We start from the raw sequence: 11,745 nt of genomic DNA on the forward strand, positions 1-11,745 counted from the left end.
CTTTAACACTTACATTTCCCAGAGCTGCTGTTACCTTTAATATTTATCCTCCCAAATCCTGCCCCAGGATCCTCTAATCAGCTATACACCCGCTAACCTGTTAAGGATGTTTGCATAGTTCAACCAGCATTTTTCCTTTTATTTGGCAAGCTGGTCCTTTTTATTCAGTGAATATCTTTCGCATGTACTACCTTCAGCAGAAGCACGGTGCCCTCCCCTAGTTTTAATACAGGTACACATTGCGCCTTCTTTTTTTAGATTCCTTGGTCAAATGCCTATGTTGTTCAAGCTACCGTCTCTACCCAAAAGTCCTATTGCTTACTTTTTGAAGTACATACGTCAGTAGTCTGGTTTGTATATCTTAGACTGGGTGGAAGGTTGGCATTGCTGTTCTGCAACTCACATTCCAAAGATAGTGCTCCCAACTCACCCTTTATTACATGAATAATTAACTGTTGATCCAAACTGCGTATCTGTGTTTATATAAACCATGCCATTGAAGGGTTCTGGAGGTTTTCCACATGATTTTCCTACAGAAAAGAAGCAGAATTCGGGATGAGGTGTACAGTTCAATTTACATTTGTTTTTAAGATTCAGACTGGAGTGCAGCATACTGAACAGCCTGTATACTTCTGATTGTTCTACAGAATTGACCACTTTGAGGAAACTCACCATACAAGTAGCTATAGGGCACCTGCTTTTAAAACGACGAGTGAGCATCACCCAATAAAGGTCATTTGTGGTTTTCCATCCCATCAGCCTAAATCAAAGGCCTTAAATTTGGGATTTTCCTCCTATCTTAGTTAGTCAAGCACAATTCACTGTGACCCACATAATTTTCTTGTGCCCCTGTTTTATTCATTTCATGGTTTTAGCCACCAAGTGTAACCTCCAGTGAATGGAAATTTTTTCTCCAATTCCTCTTGTGAGAGCCATTCCTATGAAATGAATATCTAGTCAAGGTGTAGAAATGCAAGGCAATAAGAAGGGATGATTTACAAGTCCACCCTCCATTTAAATATCTTGGGCAAACTTAGATGCCTCACCTTCAAAATTTGAACAAATTAAATCAGATCTCACAGATTCTTTGATATACATAAATTGGCTCCCAGGAAGGGGTTACTCATATCTCTAAATACCTTGGCACTTGACGAGACCAAGTTTTCTAAGCAGGTGATAGAGAACATATTTTCAAAATACCCAAGGAAGCATTCATAATTCAAAGATGTCCCAACTGGAAGAAACTCAGACTCATCAGTCAGGATTGTAGGCTTTGTAAATGGAAACTGTTTAGGGGCTTTACAATACTTGAAGACCAAAACCACAGAAATATCAAAGTAAGCAGAGAGACTTCCACCCTATCTCCTCTTTCTCTCCAACTGAGCTGATAGATGGGATCACAGAAACAGAGACATAATAATGGCAAAAGAGTTTCTTCCCCTAAGGTAACCCCTGAAGTTACCTTAGGATGGTGCTTTACAATAGCATTTACCCATCAGGAAATTTTTACTGCTTGGGAGACTATTCACCTTTTTGGCCTTTCTGTTCAGAGCAAGAGTTTTAGTCAATAGTTTCACATGCCAGGCCTTCTATCAGGGTGCCTTTATCTAGAGTTAAGTTAACCATTACATCCTCATTTACTGGTGTTAACATACTCACGTATATTAAGACATATTTACTGTCTCTTTTCACTTATTCCTCCCTACCTCAGTCTCAGGATGCCTACCATAAGCTGCTTCTCTGGTACTAAATAGCAGTCACCACTTGTAGTGGGTGAATGATGTCCCCTGCAAAGATACAACCATCTAAAACATTAGAATGGGAACTCATTTGGAATAAAGGTCATTTCAGATACAATTAAGGTAATGATCTTGAGATGAAATTATCCTGGATTACCAGAGTGAACCCTAACTCCAGTGACTGCTGATGTCCTTTTATTTTTTTGCTTTTATTTTTTTTTATTGGAGGATAATTGCTTTACAATGTTGTGTTCATTTCTGATGTACAACAAAATGAATCAGCTATACGTATACATATATCCCCTTCCTCTTGCACCTCCCTCCCAACCTCCATCCCACCCATCTAGAGCATCACAGAGCGCCTCATCCCACCTCATCACAGAGCACCAAGCTGAGCTCCCTGTGCTTTTAAGAGAGAGGAAGTGGAGATTTGAGACACAGAGATATTGGAGAGAAGGCCATGTGAAGACAGAGGCAGGGATTTAAGTGATGTGTCCACAAGCCAAGTAATGCTAGGAGCCACCAGAAGCTGCAAGAAGGATCCTCCTTTTAGAGCCATAGGAGAGAGTGCAGCCCTAACAACACCTTGATTTCAGACTTCCAGCCCCTAGATCTGTGAGAGAACTAATTTCTGTTATTTTAAGCTACCTAGTTCATGGTTTATGGCGGCCCTAGGATACTAATAGACCATTCTTCTCATTCTGATGCAGATATTCAAGGACAAGGACAAAACAGACTAAGCATTCAGTAGCTTCCTCTAAGAAGCTAGGTCTTCTTTATGAGAGGGTATACTGTGTGCTGCATAATTTGAAATAGAGTCTGAACTCAACTATCTCCTCTTTGGTGGCAACTGCTTCTATTTGCCCATTCAATAAGCCTGGCTGGGGACCTAGGCAACTGCATTTAAAGAAATCTCACTGGATTCTGATACCTACTATCCAGTTGGAGGGTGAGGAAGATCAAGGAAAGGTTAAATGCCTCTCATCATGTGTAGCCTTTTCTCACTGGATTGCTCTTCTATCTTAGGGCTCCCCTGCCAATGATGTGGTATTCCAAGGTTGGTGCCACACCCCCACTCTACCCCAGCTTCCATTCTTCTCTTGCCCCACTCTCCTCACCACTCCACCAGCAAGTAGAATGATTAGCATCTTACCTAGTTAAACATCTTGGCACTGCTGGAAATATCTGTTTTAGCTATGGCATGTAATTTCGACATTTCCACTTATGACAAAGTTAAACTCACAAGAAAACACCATATCTCATTATAGAAATATAAAGGATGTGGTCCAGGTGTTCTGAACCCATTTAGGGTATATAGGGGTGGGCACTGACCAACAGGACCAGAAAGTTCACAGTGAGGGTCAGGGATGCTCCAAACCTCATTCCCTTGACTGTCACTTGTGCAGTGGATGGTGCTCTCCCTAAAGAGATTGAAAGTCATCCCTCTATCTGGGTGGGGGTCACATGTGCAAGATATTTCTTTTCCACAGGAAATGCCTCCCAGAGAAGTTCCTGTGTGGTTCCCATTAAGGATAGCCAGCAGATTTGGACAAAAGATTTCTAAAAGAGCTAAAAGTTACATTAAAATGCTTAAATTTTCATCTGGGTCGATTTCACAATTGTGGGATTCTGTGACTGTGTTGCCAGTTCAACAACAATTAAACTCTTAGGGAGAGTACAAACTACAATATAAATATATTAGGACACTGCTGAGATGCAGCTAAATGAAGTTACATCAAAATCAATTTTTATTATAAAAGTCTAAAAGGGACTTAAGCATCCTGAACTCTCCAGCGAGTTAAGCCTTCTGGATAATTGAGGCTTAAATAAACAAAAATCTTCTTAACCACATCCATTTAACAAGGAAATTATCCATTATTTCACCAAGGTTTTTTTTCTTTTTTTTTGAGCACCTACTATACAGCAAGTATTATTTTAAGCACAAAATAGGTGACATCTTTTAACATCAAGGATCTTCATCCTAGAGAATTTTTTCCAAATATATTCCAAATATATACATTTACTATTTGTCTATCCATGATTTAATCTTTTCTTGATACCTTGAGGCTGTTATTCTCAAAAGCAAAATGAATGGTTACAGAAATGCTGCCACAGTGAAATGAAACATCTCCATACTCCAGTGCGTGCTCCAAAGGCTCAAAAATGTTTTGACTTTTAAGATACTTATAGGTTTTACAGTTTGTTTTTATCATTGAAGAAACACACATTTCTTCTTTTGAGCGTTATGTATTTAGAGATGCTCCTTTCCCCTTCTGATCTGATCTGTATTTAGGAAGAGGATACTGCAGCTTGAAAGAATTATGGATAAACTAACTAGTCAAAGGGTGGAATAGCTTAACCAATGTTTACACTCTATTAAGTGATTTTAGGTATATCCTTGAGTTCATGGGAGTAATTTTCTTTCTTTCTTTCTTTCTTTTCTTCCTTCCTTCCTTCCTTCCTTCCTTCCTTCCTTTCTTCCTTCCTTCCTTCCTTTCTTTCTTTTTTCTTTCTTTCTTTCTTTCTTTCTTTCGTATTTCTTAATTACATTAAGATTTTCAAATAGCTGACTTTCAAACATGAAAGATGTAACTATGGTTTCACTATATAAATCAGTACAATATATTCAAATAATATTAAAGCAAAGTATTCATTTGAAAAAATAAATATATATCTTTCAGTCATTACAATCAGAAGATGAAGCAACATCCTGGTGATTTAGTGAAGAAATAAATGTACAGATTGGATATATTAGTAGTGTTTCTCTATTTAACAGGTTACATTTCTGTCATGAAAAAAGAAAAAGCTCCCTAATCCCACTTCCCTTGCAGCTGTAGTCCCTTTTCTCTACCCCCTTTACATTAGAAGTCCTCTAAGATGTTGTCTATGGTCTGTCCTTCCTCCCCTTTATTATCCCTTGAACTCATTCCAATCGGGCATTTGCCCCCACAACTCTACTGAACTGCTTTTATCGAGGTCATTCATTACCTCCAAGTCGCTAAACCCAATGATAATTTTCTGTCCTCATATTATTTGACCTCTCTGAAGAATATAATGCAGTTTCTGAGACTCATCTCCTTAAACAAAGTTCTCCACTTGTCTTCCAAGATACCTCATTCTCCTGATTTTTCTCTCAACACACTGGCTGCTTCTTCTTAATCTCCTTTTCTGATTCCTTCTAATCTTTCCAACATCTTAATGTTGAATTTACAAGGTTCAGGCCATGCATCTATTCTCTGGCCCCATTCACTCTCTGGGTGATCTCACTTAATCTCTATTTTAAACTCTATATCTAAACCATCAGCAAATCCTGTCATTTCTACCTTCAGAATATATCCAGAATTTGAATACTGCTTATCACTTCTCTCAGTGTTATCCTGGGCCAACATCTCTGGTTAGATTTTTGCAATAGCCTCCCAGCTTGTATCCTCAGCTCTACCCTCAGATTTTCTTGGCTACAGGTATCTTTTGGGCCTTCAGTTGCTTTCTCAATTGAGAGTGCTGTTACCACTGCTACCTCATTTCCTGACAACACTGGCTGTGTCAGCACCCCCAAGGGTGAGATGGGCTTCTGCACAGCCTGTGCTGTACCACTGCAGTGGAGGTCACAGTAGTTCTAAATCGAAGCCAAAGTGACTGGATCCATGTCCACTCTGGCTCCTTCTATCACTTCCTGGCTTAGGTGGAGTACCAGGCAACAGATCATGGGCTCTAGTGTCCCCAGAGTCTGATCAGGGAGAGAAATAATACAACATGAAATCCAAGGACTTAATAGCCTTGGAATAAACAGAAGATGAGAGACAGGAAAGACCGAGCAGATAAGTTGCTCGTTCTTTCTCTTCTAATGGTCAGTTCTGGTTCCACAGAATCTCTCTGGAGATGTCCTATATGGCCAAACAACCAGCCGTCTTTCTTGTGAAGCTTATGGCCACTTCAATAACACAATCTCTTTTATTTATCTGCTTTTCTTTCCTCTCCACCTCCCTTTTTGTTTTCCTTCACCTTTGCTGCCCTGGGACTATACCCTCCAGTAGAGCATTATAACTCAAACTGTCTCTGGCACTGTTTTTTGGGGAATCTCAGTCTAAGATACATCCTTTCAACTCAGCTCTCTCTAGAGTAGCCAGAGTGAAATCATTAAAAGTAAGTTAGAGGGGCTTCCCTGGTGGCACAGTGGTTGAGAGTTCGCCTGCCGATGCAGGGGACACGGGTTCGTGCCCCGGTCCGGGAAGATCCCACATGCCGCGGAGCAGCTGGGCCCGTGAGCCATGGCCGCTGAGCCTGCGCGTCCGGAGCCTGTGCTCCGCAACGGGAGAGGCCACAACAGCGAGAGGCCCACGTACCGCAAAAAAAAAAAAGTTAGATCATGTTACTTTTCTACTCATAATACTCCAATGGCTTTTCATCTTGCTTAGAGTGAAAACCTAAATTCTTACAGAGTATAGAGTTATTCTCTTTTATTGCTCTTGTATACTTCCGTATTTGCTCACTGAACATCAGCCATATTGACTTCTGAGAAATGTCAGGAGCAGGCTTTTCAAAGAAAATGCCAGGAACACTTCTGCCTTGGACCTTTGTAGTTTCTGCTCCATCTGCATGGAAAGTTCTTCCTCTATCTTTGCACATTGGTAATCAATCAATTTTCATCAATGCTCAAATGTTATTTTCTCTTTTTCTTCCTAATCATTTTATTTTAAATGGAAACAATTTTTTTCTGGAATTCCTTTTTCCCATTTACACAACTATTTTTTGCATTACCCTGTTTTTTTCTTAATAACACTTAGTATTATTTGAAATTGTCTATTTATGTGTTTGTTTACTTTATATATATATATATATATATATATATATATATATATATATATATAGCCTTTCTCCCTGCACAAGAATATAAACAACATTGGAGCAGGGACCTAGTCTGTCTTGTTTACAGGCATATTCCTAGTATCTAGAAGACTGGTTGGCACATAGTAGTTACTCAAAAAAAAATCTGTTGAAAGAATGTGTATATGATGGATTGATGATTGAAGAAAGGATAAAAAAAGCTGAAGTGTGACTATCATTTTTGAGAAGGAAAAAGGGAACATTTGACAAAGCTTCAGGCCATAAATTTCTCCCCATCTGTGAAGCATTTCTTCCCATTTATAGCACATAGTACGTTTATAAATATTTATAGAATGACACACAAAGCCCATGATGTTCAGGTTTATTTCCCCAAAAAACATTCTTTGTAACTATTTCAACAATAAATATTTGTATCAAAAACAAAATAAACAGAGGGACAGACATTAGATAATTTCATATGGTAAAATGCAACAAGAAAATGAAAAAAACAAGGAGAAAGATGCAGACCTGAACAGATATTCTTTCTACTTACGTTCACACACAGGAACACTGTTATTCCAAAGGCTTTTCATTCCAACCAAGATACAGTAACTGGCTGAGCTTCCCTTTAACTGGAACCTAAGGAACAAAAAGCAGTAGTGACTGGATGAGCACACCATTTCTCTCTTCCATCCACTGACAGATCTCAGCTACTTCCCTTCTGCTAAAACACAATTTAATGCCTAAGTTAAATCCCAAATGAAAGAAAAAGCTCAGCCCATTTTGTTTCTCAGCTGATAGAGGCTCAGAAACCAAAACATTTTAAAAAATTGCTGCTTCCAATGAGGACAAAGCAATGACACCTGTCAAAGCTCAGTAATCAGACTTGCCTGAACTAAAGAAGGTACAAAAAACATAGACAGGCATTTCCTTAGTCTGGTCCTGGACCTTCAGGAGACCATCTTACCCTGGCTGCTCTCTAACAAGACCCCATTTGTCATTAGGAGAAACTTTGTCCTCTAATGCAAAGCGTGGCATTTTCCTCTTTCAGTAATCCAGGAGGAAAACAACTCCTGATTTAAGCAAATCAGAGAACATGAGGAAAGATATCAGAGACTGTTCCTTTTGCCAATACATTTGGAATGTTCCTGAATGAGACTTCTGACATATCTGGATTACTGAAGAGTAAAGCCAAATTATCTAGGAAAAATAAGAAACAGTGAGGAGACAGGATTCCTTGGAGTACAATCATCCTAAAACATCTGGTTTATTGTCAGACCAGTGGCTCCTGAATTGCCTCTGGGCCTTTATTGGGTGACTGATAATTGATGCTTGTCAAGAGTCCTTGGAATATACTGAGAACAACTGCTCTATTGTCCATGCTTTTTACCTGCCAATGGTGTTGGAACATAACATCAAGATCATTGAGATTCACACAAAGAGTTAATGATGTTACTTGAAATATGAACAGCAGTCTTCATGCTCTTTCAACACAGCCTAATACTAATTAGATGATATGTAATTATTACAGATTAAAAATACTTCTGCTTACTCTTTTGTTCCTATTCCAAATGCCACTAATGATTGGTTAAAAAATTTCCTGACACAATCCTTGCATGTCATCTGTCTTATAAATAACTTTCTTTCATATATATGTGTATATATATATATATATATATATACACATATATGAGTATATATATATATATATATATATACATATACATATATATATCTCGAACTTAACCTCTGGAATATGTATCTCTTCATGCCTACAAATTACTATTTATCCATTTTATCCAAACACTTAATGTTCCACCTAAATATTCAAGTTCTGTTGTTATGTTTCTGCTGTTCAGTATATTTACCACTTTTCCTTTTTAAGCATCTGTTCATGGTCCATCTGGTTCTTACCATACTTCCCAATCACTGTTTGAGATATTAGTCTCTTTTAGTACTTTTTCTCCATTAGTCAGCCTCCTGTTTGGATAAAACCCATTGCCCAGGGCATCAGCATATCAGCATCTGGCAGTGTGGCCCTGGTCTCTTTTCCAGTTCACACTCACCCCTCATCACAAATGAAGGACACTTTTGCCCCAAGGTGGAAATTAAGTGGAAAGAGCACATGTCCATTAGGAAGTTGGTCCAGGAAGTCAGCACATGATTTCACTAGAAAAAAAAAAAAAAACAAGAGTAAGACTGCCAAGTAAGGGACAAAGAGATTGATCTGCAAACCAGAAGAGAGTATAGGCACCTGCACATCTGGGAGCTTCCGGGCTCCAGTCTCCCTGGGGCGTACAGTGCAGAGAAGCAGCCCCACTGAGATCATAGCCAGGCTCACAGCTGTAGAACACTTCCTGCCCAGAGGAAAAGTTGTTCTTATGGCTTGGAGTGTGTTTACCATGCAGGACTTCTGGAGGTGGCTGACATACTGGGTAAAGAACAGTAAAGTACCTGTCAGTTATAGGGAAATACCTTTTGCTAAATTCTAACCCTTCCAAGGGGTACAGGTATAACAAAGGAAGTCAAATGATACTCCAATCCCCTTGTTTTACTAATGTGGAAGTTCTGGATAGGGAAGAGAAGTAGCCAAAAACCTCACAGCTAGTACAAGGTAGAGAATTAGAACCCAGTCCTTCCCAGCACAAGTTCTAAAATACATTCATTAGTCCACCAGGCATGCTGTCTCTTCTTCCACTGCTGGCTCTCTAGTATAGAGTCACTAGTACTGGTGGGCTACCCAACTCACATATTTGCTAGAAAGGCAACACAATTTACAGCCTCATCTTTCAGGTAATGAGAAGGTTACCTGAGCCTGAATCTGTAACAGATTTCCCCTTATCTCTTTTTTTCACACTTCTATGATCAAAGTGTAGTAATTACCCATACTGTATCTGTTTGTCCTCCCAGCTGCCCTCTCATTGGTTGTACAAGGCTGATATGGGTTGGTGGAAAAACTGTAAGCTCCCTCTCTGTCCCTAGTATCAACCACAATATTTACCAATCCACTTCTACAGTCCTTCTTATGCCAGCTATTGTGGCATAAGAAGACAAGACCAGCCATTGAGAACAAAATCCCCTAAATAAGCCAGTCCTTGTAATGACAGGACACATTTCTTAGAGAATATTCAACTCAAGGTGTGGCTGCCTCCATTCACAGTCCTTTTGGTATGTGCTAGGGGCATTAGAACTCATTTGAACTTCAACTTAACCTGTACCTAATTAAAGATGAATGAAAAATCTGTTTGGCTTTGAGCAAGTTACTTGCACTTTCAATTTCAGATTTCTAATGATAAAATGTAGGAGGTGGACCAAAACAAACTCTAAAGTCTTTGCCACTATTCTGAGGCTATGATATCTTTCTTCATAAGCCAGTTTCTTTCTGTGATAGATGCTGATAAAAGTAGAATTCTATAAAGCAAAGTTCTGTCAAGAACCAGAGCATTCAACTTTAGGGGCTGACACACTGCATTCTATTCCTGGATATGCCACTTAGTAGCACATAATTTAGACAACTTATTTAACCTCTGAAAGACCAAGCTAACTTCACTGTCCTATGGATATAAGGATAGCACTATTTCAAAGGAGTGTTGCAAAGAGTAAACAAGATTATTATACAGCTGACCAGAAAGTCCACATCATTCTTGAATACAACTGAGAGATATTGGAACTGGTACTTTGCCTTGAGAATTCCTCAATATGAGAGTCCCAAATGTCTCCTTCCTTGAATAATTAAACTCTTGCTTCTCAAAATGAAGGCACTTACACACAAGTGCAAACACACATTTTATTAATTTTGTGCTTCCTTGCCCCAAATTTACTCACACTGCTCACCACACATCCTCCCCCGAGAACCGACACTAACCTCCTGATCCTCCTACAACTCACGTCATTTGTAGGCCCCTTCAAAGCCTCAGTCAGACTCACCCCTGGAGCAGCTGGGCAACTCCGGCCCCCACTTGTTTTGGGCCTGGCATTCAACAGTGGAGGGTCCTTTCATGGCAAAGCCGGGCTGACACCTAAACCTCACGCTTTCACGTAAAGAAAATAAGCTTTTGTTCTCAGACATCCTTATTCCATTTTCAATGACTGGAGGCGTGCATTCATTAGGTGCAATGCACTGAGGCGGAGGGCCACTCCAGATGCCAACTTGATTGTCTTCACTGGTGCAATATATTGACGGCTCACCCACGAGGTCAAACAGCTTCTGCCTTCTCTCTCCAAGATTGCAGCGATAGGTCACCACTGTTCCGTATTGAAAGTATTCTCTGTCAGTGCTAATGAAATCTCCATTGGCGATGGCCGGGGGTGGCCCACAAGGAATGCCTGGGAAAAGGGACAGCAAGTTAAAACCTCAGTTTCTTAAAGTTATATCCAATTATGAATTTGGGTAACCAGTTTAAAAAATGATCAAAATGTCACTATTCAGAACACTTCTGCTCTTGTCTAATATTTGCTAATGTACAGACATGTTTTTACACAATCGCAGATAGCCACAATATTATGACCTCTGCTCTTCTCAATTAATGCTATTTCAATAAATGTATCCATATATTATTATAGTCCACATACTTCTCCTTTTAAGTGAGAAGTTATATGTTATTTAACTATTTTTAATTCAATTCTTTCTCTGTAGAGGGCATTTGGATTTATTCTATTGGTTATTAATATGGTATAGCATACAATATAGTCTATCAAATAAATAAAACCCAAAAGCTCTGGTACAACTAATAAAAAATAAACACAAATACACAATATTACACACGACAAACATAACAATCACAGATTCAGAAGTAAAAATATAAATGAATGTGTATCTACTCTATGCTAATAATCTTGAAAATGAGGATGTTAGAAACGAAAATATATTTTGCCAATATTGACTCAAGAAAAGGTAGCATATAGAAGAAGTGGGAAAAAATATACCAAAAACACTACCGCTAAAAAGGTATGAAGCACAGATAATCTTATCGACAAATTTAATCTAATATTCAAGTAACAGATAATTTCTAGGCACTTTAAATCATTCCTGAGCACATAAAATATTTCTATCATTTTTGGCATGAATATCAAAGTAGACATTTATTTATTTAATTTTGCTTAAGAAAATATTTAAGAAGATGCATATTTATTGTAGAAAATTTATAAAATACAAATAAAAATCACCTTTAAGCCCATTATC

The 11,745-nt window shown here is 38.8% G+C and overlaps 1 protein-coding gene across 1 annotated transcript in view; it reads right to left on the reverse strand.

Annotated features, from left to right (window-relative positions):
- Window positions 1–426: 426 nt before the first annotated feature.
- Window positions 427–11,745, reverse strand: part of LOC132413407 (complement receptor type 1) — a 103,577-nt gene continuing 92,258 nt past the window's right edge. The window contains exons 29-35 of the mRNA XM_059995458.1: window positions 10,491–10,889; window positions 8,818–8,994; window positions 8,630–8,732; window positions 7,117–7,202; window positions 3,076–3,299; window positions 1,124–1,307; window positions 427–530 (exon numbers count right to left, since the gene is read on the reverse strand). Of these exons, the coding sequence (XP_059851441.1) occupies window positions 427–530; window positions 1,124–1,307; window positions 3,076–3,299; window positions 7,117–7,202; window positions 8,630–8,732; window positions 8,818–8,994; window positions 10,491–10,889 (1,277 nt within the window). The remainder of the gene's footprint in view (window positions 531–1,123; window positions 1,308–3,075; window positions 3,300–7,116; window positions 7,203–8,629; window positions 8,733–8,817; window positions 8,995–10,490; window positions 10,890–11,745) is intronic.

This window comes from Delphinus delphis, chromosome 1, assembly GCF_949987515.2.
Source record: "Delphinus delphis chromosome 1, mDelDel1.2, whole genome shotgun sequence".
Lineage (NCBI taxonomy): Eukaryota > Metazoa > Chordata > Mammalia > Artiodactyla > Delphinidae > Delphinus > Delphinus delphis.